The sequence below is a fragment of the Ammospiza caudacuta genome, chromosome 10, assembly GCF_027887145.1.
Source record: "Ammospiza caudacuta isolate bAmmCau1 chromosome 10, bAmmCau1.pri, whole genome shotgun sequence".
In the NCBI taxonomy this organism is placed as follows: domain Eukaryota; kingdom Metazoa; phylum Chordata; class Aves; order Passeriformes; family Passerellidae; genus Ammospiza; species Ammospiza caudacuta.
Window position 1 is genome coordinate 10,208,344 of NC_080602.1, and position 26,008 is coordinate 10,234,351.

At 46.5% G+C, this 26,008-nt stretch overlaps 1 protein-coding gene across 1 annotated transcript in view; it reads right to left on the reverse strand.

Annotated features, from left to right (window-relative positions):
* The window catches only part of MYO9A (myosin IXA), a 175,817-nt gene that overhangs the window by 8,291 nt on the left and 141,518 nt on the right, over positions 1-26,008 (reverse strand). The window contains exons 17-37 of the mRNA XM_058811168.1: positions 25,833-25,976; positions 25,149-25,188; positions 24,126-24,248; positions 20,907-20,987; positions 19,874-19,984; positions 18,775-18,897; positions 18,153-18,302; positions 17,423-17,733; positions 14,878-16,503; positions 13,562-13,643; positions 12,849-13,064; positions 8,234-8,346; positions 7,678-7,835; positions 7,072-7,295; positions 6,692-6,808; positions 6,026-6,214; positions 5,094-5,141; positions 4,323-4,434; positions 3,747-3,808; positions 669-861; positions 55-183 (exon numbers count right to left, since the gene is read on the reverse strand). Of these exons, the coding sequence (XP_058667151.1) occupies positions 55-183; positions 669-861; positions 3,747-3,808; positions 4,323-4,434; positions 5,094-5,141; positions 6,026-6,214; positions 6,692-6,808; positions 7,072-7,295; positions 7,678-7,835; positions 8,234-8,346; positions 12,849-13,064; positions 13,562-13,643; positions 14,878-16,503; positions 17,423-17,733; positions 18,153-18,302; positions 18,775-18,897; positions 19,874-19,984; positions 20,907-20,987; positions 24,126-24,248; positions 25,149-25,188; positions 25,833-25,976 (4,352 nt within the window). The remainder of the gene's footprint in view (positions 1-54; positions 184-668; positions 862-3,746; positions 3,809-4,322; positions 4,435-5,093; positions 5,142-6,025; positions 6,215-6,691; positions 6,809-7,071; positions 7,296-7,677; positions 7,836-8,233; positions 8,347-12,848; positions 13,065-13,561; positions 13,644-14,877; positions 16,504-17,422; positions 17,734-18,152; positions 18,303-18,774; positions 18,898-19,873; positions 19,985-20,906; positions 20,988-24,125; positions 24,249-25,148; positions 25,189-25,832; positions 25,977-26,008) is intronic.

Consider the following 26,008-nt stretch of genomic DNA (forward strand, 5'->3'; position numbering starts at 1 on the left):
GTGGCCATCATTTCCCTCTGCCAAGGGAATGGGATAGTGAGGGAAGCTCCTCACCCATCACCCGCAGGAACTCCTCGTAGAGCTCAAAGGTCATGAGGGGGTTGGGCAGATCTCGGAGCCACTGCTTGAACACGCTGGCAATGACGTGGATGTTGTAGTCGTCCAAATTCACGTTATCGATGTCTGGGTTTGGCACCAGATGAAGCAAGAAGGAAAAGAACAAGAGACAATGATCAATATGAAGCCCAAGGCTGGACAAGGTGACCTTTAAAGGTCCCTTCCAACCCAAACTGTTCTATCATAAAGTACATTTATGTGCCTTTAATGGCAACAAATCCAGCACATGATTTCAGCTCCACATGGTAAAATTAGAGAGAAATACATTTTCCAGGGCAAATAACTTCAGGTGGGACCAGGATTTCTTTTCTCACTGATGATTGCTAGGGTGTAAATAAGGCAGCATTTTCCCCCAATTAGAATGACTTTTTTCCATGGATTGCTCCCAAAAACCCGATGAGTTGGCGACCTGAGTTGTGACTGCCAATGTGAAATCACTCCTTGCACAGCCCAGAGTCAGGAATGCTGAAACATTCCACCTTCCTCCCATCCAACTTTGCTGCTGTGGAGATTTTCCTCCCCAGGCAGGATCTTTTCCCCCTTCCCCTGACCTGTATCGAGGCCTTGCCGCAGCTCCTTGATCTTGTTGGTGGATCCTGATTTCCTGTAGATGCCCTCCGTGTAGAGCCCGTGCATCTCGATGTAGTTGATGAGCTTCTCCACCAGCAGGGGCACCGCCCGCTCCTCGCTGGTCAGCCGGGACAGCTCCACCCCAAACTGCCGTGGGGAGAGCTCTGGGTCGTGCTGCAGGCAAAGGGAAAAAGGGATTGAAAGGGATTGAAATCCTTCTGGACCACCCACTCCTCACTGGTCAGCCAGGACAGCTCCATGCTGAACTGCCATGGGGAGAGCTCTGGGTTGTGCTGCAGGAAAAGGGAAAAAGGGATTGAAATCCTTCTGCACTCCCTGCTCGCCGCTGGTCAGCTGGGACAGCTCCAATCACAGACACATTTTATGAAAAATCCTTTCTTTAAGATTTTTTTCTCCTGAGAAGCTGAGAGGCCTCAGGAACAAAATGCAAACAATGATTATCTGCTGCTGTGGAATGCAACAGGTGCCTCTGTGATTGGTCTCATGTGGTTGTTTCTAATTAATGGCCAATCACAGCCAGCTGGCTCGGACTCTCTGTCCAAGCCACAAGCCTTTGTTATTCATTCAATTTCATTTCTATGCTTAGCTAGCCTTCTGATGAAATCCTTTCTTCTATTCTTTTAGTATAGTTTTATATTATATATATAATAAATTAATAAATCAATGAAACATGGAGTCAGATCCTCGTCTCTTCCCTCATCCTCCAACCCCTGTGAACACCATCACAAGCTCCACACCAAACTGCCATGGGGAGAGCTCCAGGTCATGGTGCATGAAAAGGGAAAAAGGGATTCAAATCCTTCTGAGATGCAATGCTGGTGCAGCTTTGGATCTAATTATTCAGAGTCCTTCAGCAGATACAAGAGTGTGGTATTTTCGGGGTCCCCTGACGAAGGAAGGAAATGATGAATCTGACTCCATGTTCTTAGAAGGCAAATTTATTATTTCATGTTACTTTATTATATTATAGAATGCTATACTAAACTATACTATAAAGAATAGAGAAAGGATACAGACAGAAGGCTAAAAGATAATAAAGAAAAAACTCATGACTCTCTTTAGAGCCTCAACACAGCTGGACCATGATTGGTCATTAAGTTCAAACAATTCACATGTTGGATAAACAATCTCCAACCACATTGCAAAGCAGCAAAACACAGAAACAAATGAGATAATATTGTTTTCCTTTTTCTCTGAGGCTTCTCAGCTTCCCAGGAGAAGAATCCTGGGCAAAGAGGATTTTTCAGAAAATACGATGGTGGCACAGGAGATGTGTGAGTCTAATGGAGGACAGGACAGGCCAGGATATGGGCCTTGCAATGCTAACCCAGTCTCTGGACATGCACCTGAAGGCAAAAAGTTAGGATTTTCTTTCTTTAACCAACCCCACTGTAGTTAAATTCCCAGCCTGGCAGAGCCAAAGCGGCTGGACATGGTCCTCCTCCACCTCCTGCCCCTCTGGCACCATCTCCAGGGATGATTTCACCTCCCAAAGATTCACAAAGCAGAAGAGGCAAATTTGAATCTTGGGTGTTTAAATCAACTTGAAGAATTGCAAGTTACAAAATACCAATGAACAAAGAAGATGCCAACAAAAGAACATGAAAAAATCCACGTAAAACTGTCATGAAGGGCCCTTTTGCCAGCTGCAAACCCTCACTGGAGAGTTGGTATCTGGCAAATTCAAATGTGAACAAAGTCCTCTTGCACAGGAGATTCTGGATGGGAAAAGTCCAAAGGTCCAATAAAATATTGACACAGATTCTCAGCCCTAGCCAAAGGTGAGACGCAACTCTGCCTTCAGCAAGGCAGTGGCTCCCCTCACAATCATTCCTGCATTTTTCTCTCTCCAACTCAATGTCATCCTTTCACTGATCCTGCAAACCTTAGGAGCAGATGTGTGGAAGGTCCCCATGTTGTTTCTTTTTCATGACTGATGGTTTTCAGCTCCCTGTCAATGAGAACAACCCTAAAAACACAAATTCACCAAGCACAGAGGAACTGGAGCCTTCCAAGAGAACTTCTAACTGCCCAGTGGAAAGCTACCCATGAAGACACAGTGAACTTGCTTCCTGGGATGCAGCACAAAAACTTCCTTGTGCAGAGAAATCACAACAAAGAAGACAGCTCCAAGAACGTCTGAAAAAATTAATCAGACATCTCAATGAACTTTCCAGATTTTAGAGTACAAACTCTAATGAGGTGTCCCCAGTTCTTGCAGAAATAGTGCCAGAAAGGGAAAGACTGCAGCCAAAGTTCTATTTATATTCAAAATACAAATGTATATATATATACAGAATACAAATACACATTCAGAATACAAATCACACACACACATATCTTCAACATATACATTCAGATTATTCTTTGGGTAAAATGGCCTCATGCAGCTTTCTGGGGGCTGTGTATTATGGAGGTTGTTCTCCCCTGAGAAGCCTCCCAGGGAGCTGATAAAACTTTCCACTCATTATTATTGTTACTCTCTGTCCTTCTTCTGGGCACAAAATAAGCTATTTAAAATATCCCCACCAAATCTGGATGATTCATTGTTAGCTGGGAACACCTGCTGCACTCATTCCCTGTTCCCCATACCCTTAAATCCAGTAAACAATATTCAATTCCCCTCTAAAGAGGGCAGTGAACATCTTCCACCTGCCCTTCCTCACTCAGCTGTGGCAAGCAAGGACTGTAGAGAAAAAGCCTGTATTTCCAAGAATAACCCCACATTTCCAAACCCTTAAAAGCTACAAAGCCAGGGAAATTCCTTTTATTCTGGGTGCTTACAAGGCAGGGAACGACACTGCAACATCTGCTGCATGACTGGGCAGATCTACAGTGACTCATCACCGCATAATTCCCAAAATATCTACAAAACTCTGGTTGGAGAGACCTCTGGGGATCTCTGGTGTAAGCTCCTGCTGAAAGGAAGGTCATGTCCAGAATTTTATCAAGATTTGCATCCTCTAATAATTTTTATACAAACTTGGGATCATTGTCTCAAGGTATTTAATGGAAGCAAAGCACTGAGAGACATTTACCTTTTTGGAGCACTTGGTCGTGGTTTTAAGACAGCACTTCTTGTGACAAGCATATTTACATACTGCAACAGAGAAAAGGAGTGTTTAATTATGCCAAAAATCACACTGCTGGAAAAACAGGAATTCATAGGAATTGAGCAGCACTTCTCAGAACTACCAAGTCAAAAGCATGCTGGATTTGCAGTTTCTAGGGGCCAAGTCTGTATGAGATCCACTCAAACAAAAATAATGAAGCCTTTAAATTAAAGGTGCCATATTTACATACATGAAGCATTAAATCCTCCCCTCATCCTACCATGACAGTTAAATGTGTCTGACCTTATGGGATGGGCACTAACCTGATGGGATAAGATGTGTAACACAAAGTTCATTCACTGTGTCAGGACTGACTGCTGGGATGGACTTACTAGTTGACTTCAGAACCTTAAGACCTGTCCCTAAATCTCTTCAGGTGTTACAAAAATCAAAATTATGTGAGCAGGGGGTTACAGGAAACAGCAGTAAACACATTTCAAAATCCCCAAACTCATCACTGTGATAGAAGCACAAGAAAAGGATCAAATAAAGAGTGCTTACATTTACAAACAGAAGCCCTGTCCATGATCCAGATCAAGGAGGAACAATATTCACAGTATGTGGGGATGCTGTATTGGGTTGCCTTGAAAATGTGACCATTGTGCTCTTCCACCTGGAGGATAAAGGTTGGGTGGTGAGAAAAGGGAGCCAGTGCTCAGCCTGCTGCAAAATGGAGAGATGATAAACACAGCTCTTCAACTTTAACTCTTGCTTTTATTTGGTATTTTTGTTTCTTTTTCAGCCCAGCAACCTCATAAACAACCCAAACCAACATCTATCTTGTAGGGGAACAAAACCATCATGGAAGCAGGTTGGAAACTCTTTGACTGAGCTTGGCAGGTCAACTTCTTTATGTTAAGGCTTTCTATGCATCTGTGGCCCCTTTTTTTGGCTTTGCACCTGCACCCTTCCCAGTACCATCACATCCCTTATGAAAAGAGGAGGTGTAATGTCCTCCATGGCTGATCCCACAGATGTAAAACACACACTGTAAACTTATGCAGAAAGCTGGAGCAAGGCTTTGTTTTCCTCTCAGACCTTTTCTAACAATCCTCAACATTACAATTTATGTCTTGGCTGATGAGGGATGTGTTTTCAGAGCCAACCCAAGTGATCCCTGATCAAACAAAGCAAAGCAAAGACCTGAAATGTCTTTCTAACATGTCCTTTCAGGGCTGATGTTCAGATCTCAGCCCAGGACGTGTCACAAGCTGGTCTCTTGACATTCTGGCCCCAAGGACATTGATTTTTTAATGTGCAGGTTTAACTCACCACGTCTGCTTCCTTTTTCCTTCTCTTTTTTCGTTCAGTTTTTGGCATCTGGTGAGGCAAAGATTTAACTCAGTTTTTGGGCAATTTTGCCAAGTAAAGAGTACAGAGGGCTCATATCTGACATTGCCCAGTGCTTTCCAGCCCCATCCTCCAGTGCACCTGCAGCCCCAGAAGAGTTACTCTAGAAAACTCTCCAATGGATCACTTCAGTTTTGGAATTTCCCTGGACAGTTCTTCCTTGGAGAAGAGGAAGAAGCTCCATCTAGGAGCTGGGAGTAGCTGCTGTTCCAGCTCTGACCCCACCAGCAGTGACCCAAGGAAAACATGATGCTTTGAAGAAAACCTGCCTGCAGAAGAGGCTGGAGAGGACTTGGAGCAGAAGAGCCAGGAGATGGGATATTTGTACAATAGACACCATCTCCCAGCCCAGCCTCAGATCCCGTGGTCGGCCTTGCAGACAATGTGGAGCAGGAGGTGAGATCAGGTCTGTGACAGTGCAGGCTCTTTCTGCTCTAAGAACAGTACCCAGACCTGAGCCACTGCTCATGTCCCCTTCTCCTACAACCCAACTCATGGTGATGTGTACGGTCACTTGGGAAGTGGTCGGGAGACCCAAGAGGGTGCATCTCTTTCAGCATCTCTCAAAGTTTGAACAAACCCCTCAGAACTAAAGAAGCACCAAGAGCTGCCTTTCCAACCATCCACAGCTGGCTGCAGCTTTGTCCTGGGGATAACATCTAGTCCTTGGCAGCCCAGTGTGATCTGGGGCTGGCTGAGCCCAGTGACACACAACCAGTGAGTCACACCTTGCCTTGTCCAGCTCAGCTTAAAGCAGAGAAGACAACAGAAGATCCCAGGTGTCTACAGAGGCACAACCCCACGGAAATAGAGCTCCCAAACCTCCAAGGGAGTTTAAGGAAAGTGCCAAGTACCTTTCCTGCAGTGTAGTCCAGGGGTTTGTACTCGTGCATATATTCATCCAGGAAGACTTTGAAGGTGTTGACCCAGACTTTAACTGGAGACTCACTCCAGTCCCTCTGCTCAAGCCTCATGTTCTTCTCCAGAATCTGCTCAAATAAGGCGTACAGGTCCTTGTAGCGGATGCTCTTCCCATCGTCCATCTTTTCAGGGAACAGAAGCAAAAAAAAAAGTGATTTTTATACAGCTCAGATTTTTCTAGAGACTTTTTCTTCTCCAGACAATTATTTCAGCCTCACCAGCTTCCAGCTGCTTGGGGAAACTTCCAATATGATAGAGAGAAGGAAAAAAGGATCAGACATCTCCACCACCAGCAAAGGTAACACAAAGGTTTCCAGACACTACAGGTGACAAATTGACTTTGTCATCTCCCCTTTGGCTGGGAGCAAAACTGTAATGAAGATCAGGAATCTACACCCAATGTATCCTGAGAGATGGCTCATGAGGAAGTGTTAGTCCAAATTTAGATCATGGGACTGAATACAAAGGAAGCACATCCATCCTTTGGGATGAGCAAACCAGAAATGGAGGGCTTGGCAACACCTGTACAACCAGAAGGCCCCAGAATATCTCCCCTTTCTCCTGGAGGTGGAAGTCCTACCCATCATCTGGTCACTTACTGCCAATGCTGAGGAGTAAAAACTGAAGATGTTTTGTCGGAATTCCTTCAGTGCTTTCTTGAACACGACATCCACCAGCGTGTCCTTCTTGCTATCCTCGTTGTCCAGTTCATTCATCTGGGAAAACAAGGGGGTTTTTACACTCATGACTCTTTTGCTGCAGCAGAGCTGGTGTGAGATGAAGCAGCACTAACAAGCAGCTGCTCCACCATGATCACCACGTGGTTTCTCCTGCATGAAAACCAGAAACTTCTCTAGACCTGCCCTGGCATCCTTAGATGGATTATTAGCATTACTACAGCTACCCACAGGATTGTTTTTACTTTATTGCCTCTGTCTGCTCCTGGATCTCTGTGCTGATTGATGGAGCAGTGAGTTACCTTTTTCAGGAGAAACTCATCCATGCTCTTCAGGTCACTGGCACTGGTTATGATCTGCAGGGAGTCGTTCTGCCACTGCACGGGCTCCAGAGCCACGTTGCTGATCTTGACGCTGCGCTTGCGCTTCACCTTGGGAGAGGGCTCCTTGTTCTCCTTGAATTCCCGCCGGTACATGCCCGACAGCTCCGGACTCCGCGGGGGCGTCAGGTGGTGAGGGCCCAACTCTGCTGGTGATCAATGAAAAGAGGGGAAGAGATTGAGGAGCAGATGAAAAATAATTGTGACACTAAAACAGGGCATTGGAAGAAACCTGTGGAAGAGAAAAGCACAGTGTAGAACTCACGGGAAGATTAAATGTCATTTCTGCTTCGGTTACTTCCTCCCTCAAGAGAGGAAACATCTGTCCATTCCAGATGGTGGCTGGAAGGATTAGTGACATGGAATTCCTCGAGATCCATTATGGATCCCACCCTCTAACCTACTTGCCATTGCTCTGGCTTGACACCACCCATGAATTAAGAGACATAAACCAGCATGGACATATCCCAATTTTCCAACCCAGTTTCTCTCTCCTTACACCTGGTCCCATGTCCCCCCACCACATACCTTCACCAAGTTGCAGTCCAGGAATGGTTTCCCTGCCAGGGACTTCCTGCTCCGCGTACAGCTCCAGCAGCTCAGACTGGGTAGCGAGCTTCTCCCGGGAGGTCTTCTTCTCCCCCTGCTTTCCCTTCACCCAAAACCTCATCTTGGCTCGTTGAGGCCTGGAAATAAGCCATGGAAACAGGAACTGCCTTAACTAGGAAAGGTCTTTCTACCCAAAACTACCTCAATCTTCTGGACAGTCCTGAGGAGATAAATCCATGCAACTTCTACCAGGGAAATGCGGCTACTTGTCGTCAGCAAAGAGAGAAACTTCAGTTGCATGCATGGGATTGGGTGGTGTGGGACAGGACGTGTGGCCCATGTCACCAACACTTAATTGTGGGGTGAGCCACACACACATTGATTGGGCCTGCCCATGGTCATGTAGAAAAGGTGGGATGGGTAACTCATCCCACTGCAGGTAGAGCTCCAAAGGAGCCTGGGTGGCTCAACAAGGCATTGGAGAGCAAGAGGGACAGAGAAGGACTTGTCTGCCATCTCCAGCCATGATTCCTACCTCCCATCTGGAGTCAGACTCTTCTGTGAGGCTGCCAGTTTCCCAATCTCCCCCTGGGACATGGTTTTGTGCAGTTTGGCCTGGCCTTCCCCGGAGGTGAATCGCTGCACGGTCTGTAACGATTCCAAGCACGAAGCATTTAAAAATAAGACAGCTCTTGAAATATCAGATGATTTTTTTTCCCTATCAAAAATCAGATATTTTGCCTCCTACATCTTTATTTCTATTTGCCGACAGCTGAAAACCTACAGTCCTGGTGAGCCCCTAGAGAAATATTTTAATGACTCCTGAGAAAGAGAGGCATTTCCCTTGCTCCAACTTTCCAACCAGGCCCAATCTTCTTTCTCCTTGAGCAGTTGGTGATGAAAATCAGTTTGCACCAAGCCACAGGTCCTTATTGCTCAGCCTGCACAGCTCTTCCACATCTTCATCCAGACTTCATTCCAGCTCTCGACCCAGAGTGTCCTGTTAGCCACAATGATGTGATTCCAAGGGAACCTTCATCCACCTGGATCTGTCCCAGCAGAAGTTCCTCCTCCAACTCTTGCTGAGCACTTTACACAAAAAACCCCAAAGTCTTTGTGCCAAGGACACACCAAAAGGAACTCTTTAACAAAGAAATTTTGCAGCTTTAATAGAAAATATCTCCGGGTTTGCCATCATTTAAAATGCCCTCAGGTAATTTTTAAGGGTGGGATGAATTTGCAGTAACTCAACCTAACAGGATCCCATGAAATAGCCCAGAAACAGACTTGCCATATTTAAAAAATATCTAAATTTTTGTTCTATTTTCCAATTGCAGCTGTGATTTGGGAACTGGACTCCTGGAGGAGAAACTTTCAGCATAATGAAAAGTGAAGAATCAGGTTGTATGAAAGGATTTGGGAGATGATGGTCAAATGTTTCCTGTAGCTTTCCTATCACCTCAATGTCTCAACTGACTGTTCTATGTTTTAAAGCAATTATTTTACTTGTATTAAAAATATTTAAATAAAATTCTATAAAAAGTAGGCTGCAAGGGAGGGGGGTCACATTTGCCATATTGACTCTTTTTCCATGTTTTATTCCCTCCCTCCCTCCCCCAGACTAACATCTCTTCCAGCCAGGAGATGGCAGCATGCAAGGCAAAATCACCACTGGGAAAGCCAGGACTGCCTAAACCACGAAAGAGATTTTGTTCCTGTCATTCTTGCATTTAGGTGATGATCACACAGAAATTGTGCATGGATACTGGGATAAAAGCAATTCAAAACCTATAAAAGTGATCTCCATCCAGCCCAAACCTACTACTTGCTTTAAAAATGATCTGTTAAATATTTGCCCCCCCAGTATGGTTTTGTTCTTGAGTAATTTCAACCTTTTGGGTTTCCAGCTTTAGTAAATAAAGACTAAAAGGCTTTTTTGGCACAAGATCCTTCTGTTTGAGGTTATCTGCCAGGAAACTCTGAAGGGAAAGGATGGGAAACCTTCTCAGATGTCAAGATGAGCATCTGCACCAGAAAACCCCCTGCTAGGGAACACCACAAAGCATCATGAGGGCAAATGGCAATAACTGGGAGTCTGAAGTTGTCTCCTGGTTGAGGAAGGGACCAAGTATTTTTCCTCTGACAGAGTAACCTGTGTTTCACCCACCCATAAGGTAACTATGGCCAAGGGACTTATCCCAGCAGGCAGCAGCACTCTGTGCTGCATGGAAAAACTTCCTGAAGCTCCATCTGAATGGCTTAGGACAAGAGATCTTCTGTCATTGCTGGCTCTTCAGCAATGCTTGGGATCAGCTGGTGGCAGATACTTGGAGTCATGTTTGTCAATTCATGGCTTTAGTGTGGAGGGTGAAGCAAAACAGCTGGTTCATTATCCAGGTCCCACTCTCTAAGGATATTTCCAGAGGGTATTTCTGGTGTGATTCCTCTAGCCAAGGCCTTCCATTTATGCAGCTGCTCCAGGAAAGCTCTTCAGGCTTAGGCACCAAACAAAAATGGTGTTATCATGTGCTGGCAGAACAGCCAGGAGCTGTTCCTCCCACTTGTGTCTCACTGAATGGTAGGTTGATCCTTGGCTATTCATCAGCCAAAAATCTTCAATCTTGGTCTTGTCAGGAAGCCCTTAAAGAACCTTGGAGTCAACTGTACCTGCAGCAGCCACCTCATGTACTGCTGCCCCATGGGTTTCAGCTTCAGCTGCAGATGCTGTGGGTGTTTGATGCTCTGGAATACCCTGGATGTGGGTCAGGAGCACTGGATTCCAGTGGGCTTCTACTCACCAGCTGGGCTACACAATCAGTGACTTGATGGCTGAGAAAAAAATGGGCCAAACAGGCAGAGCAGCTGGTGACCCATCATATGCTCGGCTCCATGGGGCTGCACGGGATCTCCTTCATCCAGCCAGCAGCAGGACAGGGACAGAGGCTGCTTTGGGAGTCATAGCTGGAGGCAGGAGCTGTCTGAAGGAGCTATTCACTGGCACAGGGAGCAGCCTGCACATGGTGGCTGCCAGGCTCGCCTTCATGTGACTATCACAAGACACAACCAATGTGTCTGCACAGACATCACCCTCTGTACCTTTGTGTTTGTACCCCAAAACACCCCAACAGGCACCATCCAGCTTTATCACAGGCTGCTCTGCCATCTGCAACACCCAACTGGGCTCTGCTAATAAATACCAATAAACAGTCCCTAAATTTTGCTACTTGTGATGATCCTGACCCAACAAAGCCCTAAGCCAAAGGGCTGGTCCCAAACCTGCAATACAAAATACAGATGGAAACACTGGACACATTGTCAGGACACACAGACAGAGGGTAGTGCAGAGCACACAACACCAGGGGCAGTGTTGGCCTAGAAAGCAGAACTTAGCACACCAGGGGGAAAGTCCTGACCACCAGTTAGAACCAGGGCTGGAGAGCAGAGGAGAGGGGGGACACAGCAGAGACAGGAGAGAGGTGGCACCTACTGCTACTCGCATGCAGTGAGAGCTGTTAACCAGGTGAGCAGAGTCCCAAGGAGCACTTCCAAGGAGTACAGTGACCCAGGATGCTCCCAAAGATGGAGCCTGCCAAGCACCAGCACTTTTCACACCCCAGAGGGAATAATTCTTGCAGCTACAGTTCCCTTTGTGCATTGTACAGCCTTCAGGAGCACAGCAAGGCACCCCAGGTATGGCATGGGGGGCCATGGTTTGGTGGTAAACAATGCAGTGCTGGGTTTCTGGTTGGACTCAACAATCTTAGAGACCTTTTCCAACCTAAATGTTCCTATCATTCTATGTAAAAAAGTACATTTTACTGCATAAAATCCTCCCTTTCCCAATCTACAAGCAGGGACTTGCATAAAGGTGCAGCTAGGTTAGCTCAGCCCATAGAGAAGTGCCTTTCAATCAGGTTTTCAGTATTCCAGCCTCAACCCTCCAGCAAATTTATCAAGAGCAGGCTTACAATATTTATAGAATTTGTAAATCTCTGCCCTCTTCCAGTGAGGAAATTATCCTGGGAAAATTTATCCTTTATAATAAGAGCTGCTAAAAGAAAAGTCATGAAAAGCCCTCCTTAGCCACCTGCTTTTCTTGGAAAAGCAGCTTTTAGGATGGCACGGGATGTTTGCTGGACACGCATCAATGCTGTGGCACAAAATAAATCTCTGTCTTTTGGTTTCATGCTTTTCTTTGGTTTTATACTCAGCTCCACTTCCTGCACTGCAGCTGGAGGAGAGGAACATGGCAGCCCTAGCCAGCACTCCACCCAAACTCTCACAGCAGGACAGGATTCCTGGTGTTAATCCACACTCCTATGGGGACATCTCCACTACCTCAGGAAAGAAATTATGAGCGGGTTGGAATCTGTCGGCCTCTTCCACTCCTGGAACCTCTCAGTTTGTGATTTTCCAAAAGCAGCTTATGTGGGTGGGAGATTAAGTCTGAGATGGAAAAGCTCCACTGCACTGGCTCATGTCAGACCTGCTAAGGGATACTTGTCACTGTGCTTGGAAAAAACACTTTGCTTGGTTGTCTTTGTTTCATAACCCACTATTTCACTCTCGTTATGCTTTCATTGCCCAATTTCCATGGTTTTGCTTTTTCTGAGCTGCTGTCTGCCAGCATCACTCTGATAACTGAGGACCAAGTAACCATTGGATATTGTGGCTAAGCATAAAAAATCAAAAGTAAAAGAGGCCACAGGATTTACATAATTTTGTTGTCTGTTGCTTTTTGAACAATATTTACTTTCTTTTTTTACAGATGTGTATAGGCCATTTTTAGATCAAAAACTTCCAAGGGGAGGATGAGGTTAAAGCCCCCAAAGCAGGTAATTGTGCAATACAAGTTGTAATGCTCCAGGAAAACTATGGGAAGTGTGGTGGATATCTAATCAACCCAGGAGCAAGAAACAGAGCTTGGATGGAGCGCTGAGCACCCTGGCCTAGTGGAAGGGGGTTGGAATTGAGATTTAGTCTCTTCCAATCCAAACCATTCCGTGATTCTGCGAATCTATGATTTCCTGCTGTGTTTGCCAAATGTACCCATCTACAGCATCCTTGGGAGTGGGAAAAGAAGCAGTAGAGGGATCAGTGCAGCTAAGGTTAGCAAAGAAAGGCTCCCCCACCACATTGGACACAATTACCATTTCGGAGTCACTGTAACAGGCCTGCCCCAGGCGGGCTGCTGCGGGCACCGCCTCGGCGTGAGGAGGGTGCTCAGAGGAGAGAAGGAACTCAAAACTGCCATCGTAATCCTCTTCCTCCGTATCCCCCTCCCCATCAGCAAAAGTACCTCTAGTCAAGAAATCGGAGCGCGTCCGCGCCATGCGGGCTTTCTTTTTATGGCTCGGTCTGGGCACCTGCTTGACCAAAGGATAAAACAAAACAAAACAAAACGAAAAGAAGGGTTTTAAAGTAAAAAGGAGACTCTACCCGTGTAGCCTCAAGACATCTCTGAGTGCCACTGCACCCCATGGAGGGGATGCAGTATTATGTCTAGTGAAAACAGCAAAGGACCAGGAAGAACAAAAACTAAGACAGGACGGTGAAAATGGACAATCATGGGTGTCACTGAAACGGAGACATTAAACCAAACCAAGACAAGACGGCGTTGGACAGTGTTTGCCATCAGGATCACGGGATCCTTTTATCCAGAGCTGCTACAAATTATTCCTACAAGGCTTTTTATTTTAAGAGAAGGTGTGGAGGTTACTGTGCTGCCATATCCTCCTTCCCGTGTCTGGCGGCCCTTGTGCTTCAGAGTTCACTTCTTTGAAGCTTTTGAGGGAAAACTGGCCAACCAAGTTATTTTTTGCCCTTTTCAATGGAAAGAGAAAATAAACAAGTCACAACTCACCTCTCCTCTGCCAGACCCTGGCATCTTAAATGGCTTCCGTGCTGTTTCACCCTTGGAAAGGCACTGATGATTTGCCTCTCTGCTGAAACACAAGAGAACAGAGATCTTTCATCCTCTCCCAAAATCCTTCCTACTGTGCTAGCCCAGATCCTGGGAGTCTAAGCAGTCAAGACTAAATTGCAAGTCTGAGGTCATGGGGTTTCAAAATTGGAATTCTTCAGGACTGAACTTAAAACCAAAAGACAAGAAGAAAAAACATTCTGGCTGCCAGCTTTATACAGCAAGGTGGTTATGGATTGTATCTTTGTACTTTGGGATTCTCAAATGTGACTATTCTGCTGCAGAGCAAAACTTAAAATACAGCAATTCTTAATGTCTTTTTCTTCCTGTTGCTTGTTCATGTTGCACATGAACCAGGAAAAGAAATTTTCAACAGGAATCCTCTCCTGTCACAACTGCACAGAAACCACAAGAATACTACACTTGGAGGTACCTTGAGTTAACAACATTCACTCACTGGGAGCTTTTGCCTTGGAAAGGGTGCAGCAGGACTTAGGAGGAGAGTGATTTATATCCTTTTTGAGCTACATGGCCAAAACCACCCCAAAATTAGGCAAGGCACCTTAAACAACACAACAGAGTGGGAGCAAATGTTGTCCCAGGATCTTGCTGCCATCTCCAGGCCCTGGAGCAGCCCAAGGTTAAGCAAAGCAATGGAGCTGAGCAACTGCTAAGTCCATTACAGGTGTAGTTAATTACATATGTGAATGACACAGTCTCCAAAGAGCATTCATTCCCACACTCTCTGGAGAGCTGATGTTTCTTCATCTGCAATGGTCAGTGTCCACATGGCTTTGCTGGATTAATTATATGGAAAACAAGGAAAATCCTGGAATCTTCTGCCTTATCAAGTAATTTCTATTCCAACTACCCAAAAATCCTAAGAATGTATTCATCATGTTTCACCTTGAGAAATAAACTCCTATCCCCATTCATGTAGGGTAAATAATAACAGTAGTGAGCCTGCTTATTGACTCTCTTCACCTGCTCATGCCCATGATTATATAATGTTTTAAGAGCCTGAGAAATCATATTCCAGGTCTTTTTCCTTTCCCTCTGACCTCCTCGTTGCTAGAAGATCAAGAACCCTTTGTTTAACTATGAGGTTTGTGCAGACTCCAGAAACAGCATTCTGGACCCCTTGTACAAAAAGGTCCCTAGCAGAAAAAGAGCCCATGGAGAAAGCCTATGGAGACAGCCTGCAGAGAAAGCCTGTGGAGAAAGCACGGGAGAAACCCCACCATCTTTTTACTCACTGGAGGCCAAAGGGATTGTCCTTTGGTGTGAAGAACATGGAGCTTGCCCTCGCCTCCTCAGTGGCCTGGTTGGGCATCCGAGGTTGCCGGAGGCGCTCAGTCCTTGAGAAATGGCTGCCTGGGTGGTCCTTGGGGTCCAGAGCTGGCTTGGAATGGCAGCGGGGCTCCAGACCTTCTCTTCTCTCCACAAACATGCTGACAGGCCGGTCTTTGGGGACACTGTGGGCTGGAGAGCTTCCCCTGGTGCCAACAGTGAGACCCTTGATGTCCACTGCTGGTGCTGGAGCGACGCCTGGGGTGGGGCTGTGCTCCCCTCTGCTCTGGGGGTGCAGGATGAGCACTGACTGAGGCCGGCTGTCTGGTTTTTTGGCTGGTTTGAGGGAAGGGTCCTTCACTCTGCTCTGCTCTGTCCTCTGCAAAGCCTCTACCCTCCCTTGCTGCTCGAAGGCTTTGCGCTGTTTCTCCAGAATTTCCTTCTGCTGACGAATCTGCTCCATCATCTCCCTCTCATTCTGCAGCTGAAGCTGCTTTTGCCGTTCCTCCTTCTCCACATTGAGCTTTTCCAGTCTCTTAATGACAGAACCTGGAGAAAGTGCCCGCGCTGCTGTCGCTGTCCCACGTTCCTCTCTCTTGGTAGAGGATTTATCCTTTTCCTCTTCTTCTTCCAAGGATTTACCCTGGTCTGGCTCAGAGTCCTTCCTGACCTCGGAGAGCATAACTGTCCTTTCCTCTCTTTCCCCTGCTTTATTCCTCAGGTTATTCTCCACCATCTTCACCTTTGCATTGTCTTGTGGTGGAACATAGAAAGTGGGGAGGTTGCTGGAAAGGAGTGTTTCTCTTGGGTGAGCCTTGGTAACATTCTGGGGGTCACCAACCCCACGCTCCTTCCTGGTGAGGCTATCAGGCAGCACCGTGTCTGCTGGAGTCTCTCTGCAGCTGGGCAAATCATGGTTCCCATCCCCTGAACAGAAAGGCTTCTCCTGCAGCTGAGCCTGGGGACTGCTGGGCAGGGACTCCATGGGAAATGACTGAGTATCATGCTCATCTAAGACTAAGGAGACGAGTTTACTACTTGAGGTATCTTCACTGCTCAACAACTCGAAGCTCCCCTGGGAGCTCTCGCTCTCGGGGGTTCCCTGAGGGGAATGCAGTGCCTCGGGCAGCAGCTCCGTGGACCAGCGCTGCTCCTCCGAGGGGGACAGCCCGCCCGTGGAGCGCACCTTGAGCAGCTCCAGGCTGAACTTGGCCTGCTCCAGCTCCCGCATCCTCCGGCTCTCCCTCTTGGCACGAACCACTTTCTTCTGGTTGAGATCCTCCAGTGACTTGGGCCTCTCTCTCACGATGATCTCCTCCTCGGTGTCCATCCCGCTCTGGCTGCTGGCTCTCTCATGCCTTTTGTACAGGGAAGTATCCAGTGGGTCCATGTGATTCACCCGATTATTCTCCATCAGTGATTTACGTTGTTCCACAGCTCTCACTCGCTCTTCAAATGAGCTGTCCTCCCACTTAGATGGGTCAGAGCCTTTGATTTCCAAACCATCTGCTTCCAGTCCATCCTCTTCTCTACCTGCCAGGCCATTCTCCAGCTGCATCTCTTTTAACTGGTGCTCTTTCAAAGCTCTAAACCTGGAAAAAACAGAAAACAAGGATATTCAGCCCTGCATCCACTCAGGACCCTTCAATGCACTGCATCAGTGGTGTATTATCACCACCACCACCATCACCTCACCACCACCAGCATCTCAAGAACCCTTCTTGCACATCTGGTGCAAGACAAGGCAAGGAACAGTCAGTTTTAAATCTCCTCCTCCTCCTCTGCCATCTCTGCTACTGAAGGGCTGCCCCAACGCACCTGAAAGCTCCCCTGGTGCCGATGGCAGCAGGTCCAGCCTCCATCCCTGGTCTAGCTCCTTCATAAGCTGTCAGAGCCAGAAAAGCTTAACCCATCACACCCCCTTGGCTTCTCCATCTTCGCCATCCTGCCCGGACTGCATCTGGAACAACTTAGCAGGGACTTGTGCCTGGCACCAAGAGCTCCCTGCAGCTCCCAAATGTTCCAAGGGATGTTAAGGTGCTCCACACCTTGCAGGCAGCACCTCTGGGGAGTGAATTGTGACCAGCCCCCTGGCCAGCGAGCTGAGGCATGGCTGGACAGCCTGTGCCCTCCACAGCGGCTGGCTCTGGTATCCTTGTCCTTGTGAGCCAGCGCAGCAACCAGATTGGTGAGGCAATCTGAGTTAAAAATAGGCTACTTAAACTGGTGCTGCTGCCAAGAGGAAAAAAAAAAAAACCTTGTGAGTATTTACGGCCTTGGCTTTGCACTGCCTACGTGCTCCAACCTGAAATAGGCTCTGCTTATTCCAAGAGCAGGACATGCAGCTAAATTGCTAGAAAGCGTGGGCAAACAAAGGAGCAGGGCAGGTCAGGAGAGGGTCACGGATACACGAGGGGACACTGCCCTGTGTAAGTCACTGCAGTGCCCTGATTCGCACCATCCAGTGTGAGCATCACCAAAAGCACGTTCCTCTTTACCCGAGGGTGTTACCTCTGCCGTGCCAGGTACCCGCGGCACGCCGCCTGCAGGCACAGGGCCCCGCTCCTGCGGGCAGCGTACGCCTGCCGGGTGTGGTGTCCCCTCCAGGCCGCCTGGATGCTGGTGGCCGCGGCGTGCCGGCGCCTGGCGTGCTCCCGCCAGCAGCTCTGGATGAGGTGGGCTGCAAACTGCATCTGCAGGAACCTGCGCCGCTCCACGAAGCCGCGCCAGTGGCTCTGAAGGATGACAGCGGCTTTGCTGAGAACCACAGGGTCTGGGGATGGTTTGCCTTCCTTTCGGCTCTGGTAGCTCCGCCAAAATCTCTGCAAACACAGCAGGGGATTCCTTGTAACAGGTGCTGTGTGAAGTACAGCAAAGTATCCAGTGGGTCCATGTGATTCACCCAATTATTCTCCATCAGTGATTTATGTTGTTTTACAGCTCTCACTCGCTCTTCAAATGAGCTGTCCTCCCACAGCACATGCCTTCATGCAACCTCTCCAGCTTCATGCAACCTCTCCACTTAGATGCGAGGACAGCACCTGCCTTCATGCAACCTCTCCAGCTTCCCCCCATTCCCAATTTATTATGGTAGAAGGAGTCAATCCCAACTTATTATGGCAGAAGGAGTCAACCCTGCTTGCAAGCTCCCTCCTTGGACAGGAGAGCTGATTTTGCCCACGGGCTCTGTCTGTAGGATTTGGGGATGGCAATTTGCACGGGAATCCACAGCAGCACCCACCTGTATGCTGATGGCTGCGTGCCGCAGGCTCAGGAACTGCCTCCGGCAGAGCAGGCTGCGGAACCAGCGCTGCAGCAGCGTGATCCTCCGCAGCACCTCCTGGTGCAGCAGGTCCTGCAGGACCTGCCGCTCCCGTTCCTTCATGAAAACCTGGCCAAAACAACCCAAAAACACTAGCATGGAAAGCTTCCCGGACCACGAGTCAAATCCTCCTGGTTTCTGCTCCCAGGAAAGTTGAGGAGCTGATTTTTTGTGAAGGCACCTCTAACAGGTTTCAGCAGTTTCACAACAGCCTGTGACTCTAAGCTCTGAATTACAGAGCTTTCTCACCAGGGGAGGCAAAATGAGGACCATCATATCAAGCTAAGGTCTAAACACACACAGAGATTTTGGAGGACACGAGTTTTTTGAGGCTGCCTCATTATAATCAATAGCAAAACAATATTATTCCTTACTCTTTTATGTTAACAATATTAAAAGTTTCATTTAAATCACTGATTTTTGGTAAGAAGAAAAATAGTTTCATTAATTAAAACCATATACAGATATTAATTTATCAGACAGAAATACAGGCAAGTGTTATTTCTGTGTCTTAAAGGCTGAGCTGAGGATGAACATTTACCATTGTTCTTCCAACTTGGTAATTGTCTGGATCAAGTTTTATCTTCCGGAAGAAATCATGGATATTGTGCTTAGATGGGCTGATCCCTTGTGGCAAAAGGACATGGAAATGGTTCACAAAATCCTGAGAAGGAAAAGAAAAAAGCAACACCAAGATTTGGTTAGCTGGGTCCTGCAGCTACTTTCTCCCATAAATAACAGATTAGCTCCACTGGCCACATGAAACGGGACCTCTGGAGTGAGCACAAGGACAGATAACATTTTATGCACTGAGGAACACCAAGATTCATCCAACATTTGTGGTTTGATGGGAAAGACATCAAAGCAGGGACCCAGCAAGGTTCAAACATTTTTCAGCGTGGGAGGAGAGGTTCTGCAGAAGCCACAGGGTCAAACCCCAGCAAAAAAATGCTCCAAATCCCCAGCAAGAGCCACTATGGAAGGCAGATACCAACATCTGCAAAACATCCCTGAGATGCTCCAGCCGTTACTGCTGGGAGGATTCAAAGAGTGAAGGAGGTACAAGAGGACAGATCCTCCCAAGCAAGGTTGGGAAACCTGCTCTGGGCAAAAAAATGCTGAGCATTTTTCTTTTTCTAAACAGCTGCTGTGCAGAACATGATGTCTGCCCCAAAGCAGCCACAAGCAGGAAACCAATCAGCACCAGCAAAGCATGAAAGGGCCGACATGTACACAAAACCTGGCAAACACATGGAAAAGAAGAAAACAGGAAAAGCTGGCTAACTCCAGCAGTTCAGAGGATGCATATCATCCTCCTGATGGGACACAGCCAACACAACAGGGCTAACACTGCTCCCAGTAATTCCAGATGCAGAAGAGAACATGCAAATCAGACAGTTTTTTCCAAAAGGGAGTCCATGTTGCAAAAACATACTGGTTTTGCTCAAAAATCACAGTGCAGGGGGCTCACACCCCTCCCTGAGGACTAGATTGGCTCATAGGCAGAGAACCGCCTGTTACATCCACTGCCTTCCAACAACTAGAAATTAATTACCCTGATAAAAAATGAACCAGCAACAGTCAGACAACTCTGCTAATGATGCTGAAGGAGGTGGAAGACAAAGCACTTTGTACCCAACCTGGAAGGAGTACTTGCAGCTGTATCCTGACTGGCGGATGCGCACGGTCTCCAGCATCCCCGTGTAGCGCAGCTGCCGCAGCACCAGGCTGTCGTTGAACCTCAGGGGCAGCTACAAGGGGAAAACCAGAGCAAGGATGAGCAGATATTTCCTTTCACTGAAGCTTTTAAGTGCATGGATGGGTGAAGGGTTCAGCAGATGTAGCACATGTGCATGACACACACATTGTCAGCAATGTTACAGGAGGGAGGGAATGTGGGTCCCCAGGAACTGAACTAATCCCACTGGGGTTCAATCCTGTTTGCTTCTGAGACTTTCAAACAGTTAACTAGAGAAATAAAGCCATAAAAAAAAAAGATTTTTTTGCATTTCAATTGAAAAAGACCCCCCAAAGGGCACAGTTAATGGGTGATGTTTTGAGCAAGTAAATAATCTCCAATGCAAAAAGCTTCAGCTTGAAATGCCTGGATAAAACTCTGAAGGATTAATCTACAAAGCATCCCTACATTTTGAACTGAGGGTGTCCTCGGTCCATAATACAATTATGTAAAGTCAAATTCAAGAAATATGAGTCAGTGTGATCAATGTAGTTTATTCTAAAAGTATCTGCTTTTACTTATGGAAACTTTATTTTAAGGAAGCTTCAGGGCTCAGACCCAGCACAAGTGAATTCATGGTTCTATAAATCTCTCTTATGGCTGGTCAGAAACTTCAAAGGAGTCAAATAAATTTATTAAAACCAATATATTTTTCATATAAATTAAAATACTATATTTATATAAAATTTATATATTTGTATTTTCATATAAATTAAAATACTATATTTGCATATATGTGTTTCTACAAATATAAGAAGAGCCAGTGCAGTTTATCAAGTGACACCCAAGTGATAAATCCATGCTTCCCCTCGCCCAAATTGATTAAACTCAGCTCAATTTGAAGCTTTGTTTCCTATCTAACTCCCTGTAAAAATGGAAAAAAGATTCCCAAGCTGATTTCTAGCAGGATCTTGCTTTCTCAGGATGGCATTTACCTTTTCAGCGTTGGATCGGATGCACTTGACAAAATAGGGCTCTGCTTGGCCAAGGGTCTCCATCAGTTTGTTGAGGGATGCCTGCAGCAGAGGAGACACAGGGAAGGGAGAGGAGACCACAGTGGGTAATGAAAATCCAAATGCTTAAATTATAAACCAACACAAATTGGAATTAATTATGAATAAATGAGGCACATGGGAAATTGTTCTCCCAAATGAGTGTTTTATCACAAGCAACTTGACTGATTTTGTCTTTGCCCTCAATAAAGAAATCAAATATAATGCTGGGCAGGATTTTTAGATCTCTGGCTTCCCTGGAGCCCAAATTCCCATCCCACTCCACACCACAAGCCTCTTCCAGCCATGAATGGGAGCTCCAAGACAAGAATTTACACCTGGCACAAAACAACCACTGATGTGTCTTAAACACAAATCAAATTTTCCTTCATCAAAAGTGACTCCAGGCAGGATTTACTCCTGATTTTTAATTGTCAAAACTTTACTGTTGGCCTAAAAATGAATTGTTTTTAATGAAAGTTTTGCCAAGGGAAAATTGGGAATTCACAAATATTTTTGAAGCCTGCAACCCTGAACACTTCACAGTTTGTTTCTAGAGAAGAGCTTCAATGCTGGCATGCTCCTGACTGAAGGATCACTGAGAATAGAGGGGTTTCCTGGTTCCACTTTTCTATTTCCCCTTATTTATTCATCACCATTAAAAGTCTCTCCCATAAAAATGAATTTACATTGGCATCACTCTACAGCCAGCTGCTGTAGAGTGGGATGTCATGCTGAGTTATCCCTTCACCTTGCAAACCTTTAGCTTTTTGGGATGAATCACAAGCTCTTGGAATAAAATCAGGCTGAAAACCAGAGTGTGCTGAGTCCATTGGTGCTGGCCAGGCTCCTCAGCCACATTTTTTTGCTGTGTCCTGTAAATACTTTGGGTCTCTCTAATTGCTGAGCTCATTACAAACATGGCATTGGTAAAGTGCTAAAGAGTTGATTACTCCTGATTTTAATAGAGTTAAACTCAGTCATGTAAAGGAGATTCTGTCCCATTTATTATAAGCAGAGTTATAAATTCTGGAATACAGGAGTTAATAAACTGCTGTGGTATTACAAAGAAGCATTTTGCCCACAGATCAGCTCACAGGAAGCCTTTTTTTTCCTTCTGATCATTTCAAAGACATCTTTATGGGAAGCCTTTCATGTTAAGAAAAACATGAAAATCCTGGATGTTCATTCACATCCAGGATTTTGGAAGAGACAAGGGATGGATCCCACGCACATGTGATGCAGCTGTGTTATGTACATTAACTTCATGCAAATCTCCCTGCTCCTGTCCCAGGGAGCAGCAGGAATGCCATGACGTGGCAGGCCTCTGCTGGCATGCTCCTGGTTTTCTTAAAATCTGAAATTACTAATTTTTACACAAAAGAAGCCTATTGGGGGCTTTCAATCAGCAGCAATGCTGCAGCAACCCACTGTGCACACACAGGGTAGTGAGAGGGAAAGGGACACAAGGGACACAACCCCTTTGTTGAAAGCCCAGCAAGCAGAGTGCTCCCAGTGCTGGGAATGGTGGGAATGGGATGTGCAGGACCCATAGGAGGGGACATTTCCATTCCCTCATGCCATCCTGAGTGAGGCAGATGGTCCAGGCACCCTCTGCCATCTGCTGGTCAGGAATCCACAAAGGACACGTGAGGTCGCTGGATTAACCCTGGACCCATCTCCTTTGTCCCTCTGCCAGCAAAACTTTGCAGCCACCCCCTCCTTCAGCACCTGTACTGTACTCAACCCCTCCATCCCTGTCTCCAGGGCACCACCTGCATGTGGGTTAAAGGGGAACTCTACAGTTTTAGGTATGGCTGGTTTAGTTTTCCATCCCTGCTCCTGGAGCACACTCTGAGGCAGCTATTTCCCCTACAGATTACCCTAAGTCTAGGGATAGTGGAAATCCACAGGAGATGGAGCAGATGCAAGCCTGGGGTTGAGGTATTAGCCACAAAGCAGCGTTCCTCTGAAAAAAAACCACATTAGGAAACATTTGTGTTTCCTGCCTGTGACCCAATTCCATGCACTGCAATTTTATTAGATTGCTCTTGATTAAAAAAGCAATGCTGCTGCTTTGTCCCTTAAAATTGTTCTCTTTAACAAGTGCTCACTGAGATTAGGGATCTATGATTTGAATATGCTGTGAAAATATTAAAAAAAAAAAAAATCAATTTTCGCCCCCTAGGGCTTTTCAGAGTTTTGTTGGGAGCCAAAATGGGTTTTGGGAAGGCTTTTCACTCCTAGACATCCCTGTTTCAACCCCTCCATGGCTATGAATTAAACTCTGCAGGAGTGAATTTTGACCAGAATACCATTAGATTAGACAAGTCTAAATACATAAATTTACAAATGTGCATTCTGCAAATTATCTATACACATGTGTGTGCATGTATTTTTAATTATTTAATCTTACCCACACCTACACATGGTGATTTTCTAAATATAAACCACATCTCCAAAAAAGCCCCAAAGCAGTCAAAATTACAAGTCAAAACCAAGCCAGACAGGCCTAGAATCCAGATTTTAAGTGAAAAGCTGCTTTCTATTATTACCACCTGCTTGTGCACATGTCTTGTAGCAGTTTCCAAGCCGTGCTGCACATGTAGAACAACCACATTCAGGTTGGAAAAGACCTTTAAGATCATTCAGTCCAACTGTGAGCCCAGCACTGCCAAGTCCTTGGAGGATTATTTTCCCTGCACCAACCCTAGGGATTGCTGACTGACAACACAAGATTGATCCCTCCTCTGAACTCCCTTACTCACCAGGAGATAATGCAGCATGATTCTGACTTTTCTGCCCCTATTAAAATCCCCATTCTGTCTCAGAACAGATTATGCTGGATGAGAGTAAAAAGACTGCAAAAACTGTGATTTGGGGATTTGGTGGTTTCTGGATTTGGGGGAGAAAGCACCACAATATGATGTACCAGATGACAGGGATGCACCAACATCTCATCCTCATGTTCCAACTTGCTCCACCACATCATCCCCATGATACCCATCCTCACTCTTATTTCTCTCTATTTTTAAATCCCTGCCATGTCTCCCAGTTCCCTCAAGCCCTCAGGGGGATCCATGGCCTGAATGCTGCAGGGATGGGGCAGGAGTGTGCCTGGAGCAGGTGATTCCCCTCTCTCCATCAAAGCAAAGGGCTCACCTGGAACTGGGCACTGATGCTGGGTGGTTTTTTCTTCTTGTGGAGGTGGAGCAGAGATTTGGTGATGCGGTCGTGCAGCGTCAGGTTGGTGAGGTGCTTGAGGGACTTCACGTCCAGCAAGTGCTGTGGAAAAAGAGAGAATCCATAGAAAATCCAGATATTACCATCACACCATCTGCTATATCCCTCCTTTACCCTCATAGAGCTTTCTTAGGTGAAGTAATCTCAACAGGGAACACTGGGGATGGCTTCCCTGAGAGGATGGGGAGGTCCTGGCACAGGGTGCCCAGAGCAGCTGTGGCTGTCCCATCCCTGGAAGTGTCCCAGGCCAGGTTGGACAGGGCTTGGAGCACCCTGGTCTAGTGGAAGGTGTTCCTGCCCATGGCAGGGGGTAGAACTGGAAAACCTTTAAATTCCTTCCCAACATAAACCATCCTATGATTCTCCTCACTGTTAATGAGCAGCTCATTGATATTAATTGCATCAGTGCCTCTCCAGGTGCAAGACAGACATGGAGAGGAGTAAAAACAATGTTTGTTCCTCTTTTGGTGCTCTGCTCCTGACCATGGATGCAGCATCAGTGAGGACCACAAAAAGCATTATTCTTCTAGGCATAACAGATGTCCTGGCATCTCTTAAAATATAATACATGTAGCCAAGACAGAGGGAAAGTAACATGGTTGTTGTCTATCAGGTACCAGCTCTCCTGCATCACTTACTTGCTCATTTTAGTTTAGAGATTCAGTTATTAAATTTCACTAGCATGTACATACTCCTTCTCAGAAGGAGGGAAAATGAGACAGAGCAGCTCCAAGGAGGATGTAAGTGCTCATATCTCTCTCCCAGCAGAAATCAGGGCTGAAATCCTCTGGGTTTATACGAATTAAAGAGCCCTGAACAGAGCTGAACTGACCAAAGTCTGGGTGTAGACACAATGGTCTTCTTCATATCCAACAGCACCACATGACTGTGCTACAGCCTTAACCCACAAAACACAAGGGGAAAATGCTGCTTCTCACTCACCTTTGGGAGACTGGGTTTGGCTTTGAAGTTCTTATTTCGCCTGAGGAGATAATAAATGGCTCAGGTTAATCCCTAGTGCAATTGTGGAATGGAGGAATTGATGAAACCAGCCCTCCACATCCCCCTGAGCAGCTGCTGCCAGTGCCAGCACTGAAATGGGGCTGCCCTGCACACTGCAGACTGAGAGGGGTCTATCCAATAATGGGAATGGTTACACTGGAAATGATGGCATGCTGGGAATTTGGGAAGAGTGAAGATGCCAGGTCACAAAATGATTGACCAGCCTCCTGCTTTCCAAACCCCATGTTCATTCCAGCCACCCTGGGATGCTCCCTGAACCTTTGAGGAGGCTGCAGTGTGAATCACCTGCCCAGATAATTATAATGGAAACTCTGATAAGATGTTAGAAGTGTGACTGCACTACATGGCTGCTGTATCTCCAGACTGGTGTGACCAGAAGGTTTGTTCCTTCTCTTTCTTCCCTTTGTCTGTCATTCTGAATGAATGAGACAAATTAAATCAGACATGTCAAATGTAGTGGGATTGCTCTGACCCAGCTGGGAGACAGCTCCAAGTCTGCTTGGCATGCTGAGAGTTTCATATCCTGGCTATTTACATTCTCCTAACCACCCTTGCTGCTCATTGTGCCAGGAATAAAGCCCAGATCCCCTCCTGGGTACTGACATGAGGATGCCGTGGGCCCTCTCCAGCAGTTTGCTGTTGGTGGTGTTGACAAATATCCCATCTTTGTCCAGGAAGGTGCCAGGGCTGGTGAGCCTGTTGTGCCTCATCCCCATCCTGCCATTCCAGCCAACTCCATAGGCATCCCTGCAACACCAGACACCGTTAGGAAGAGATAA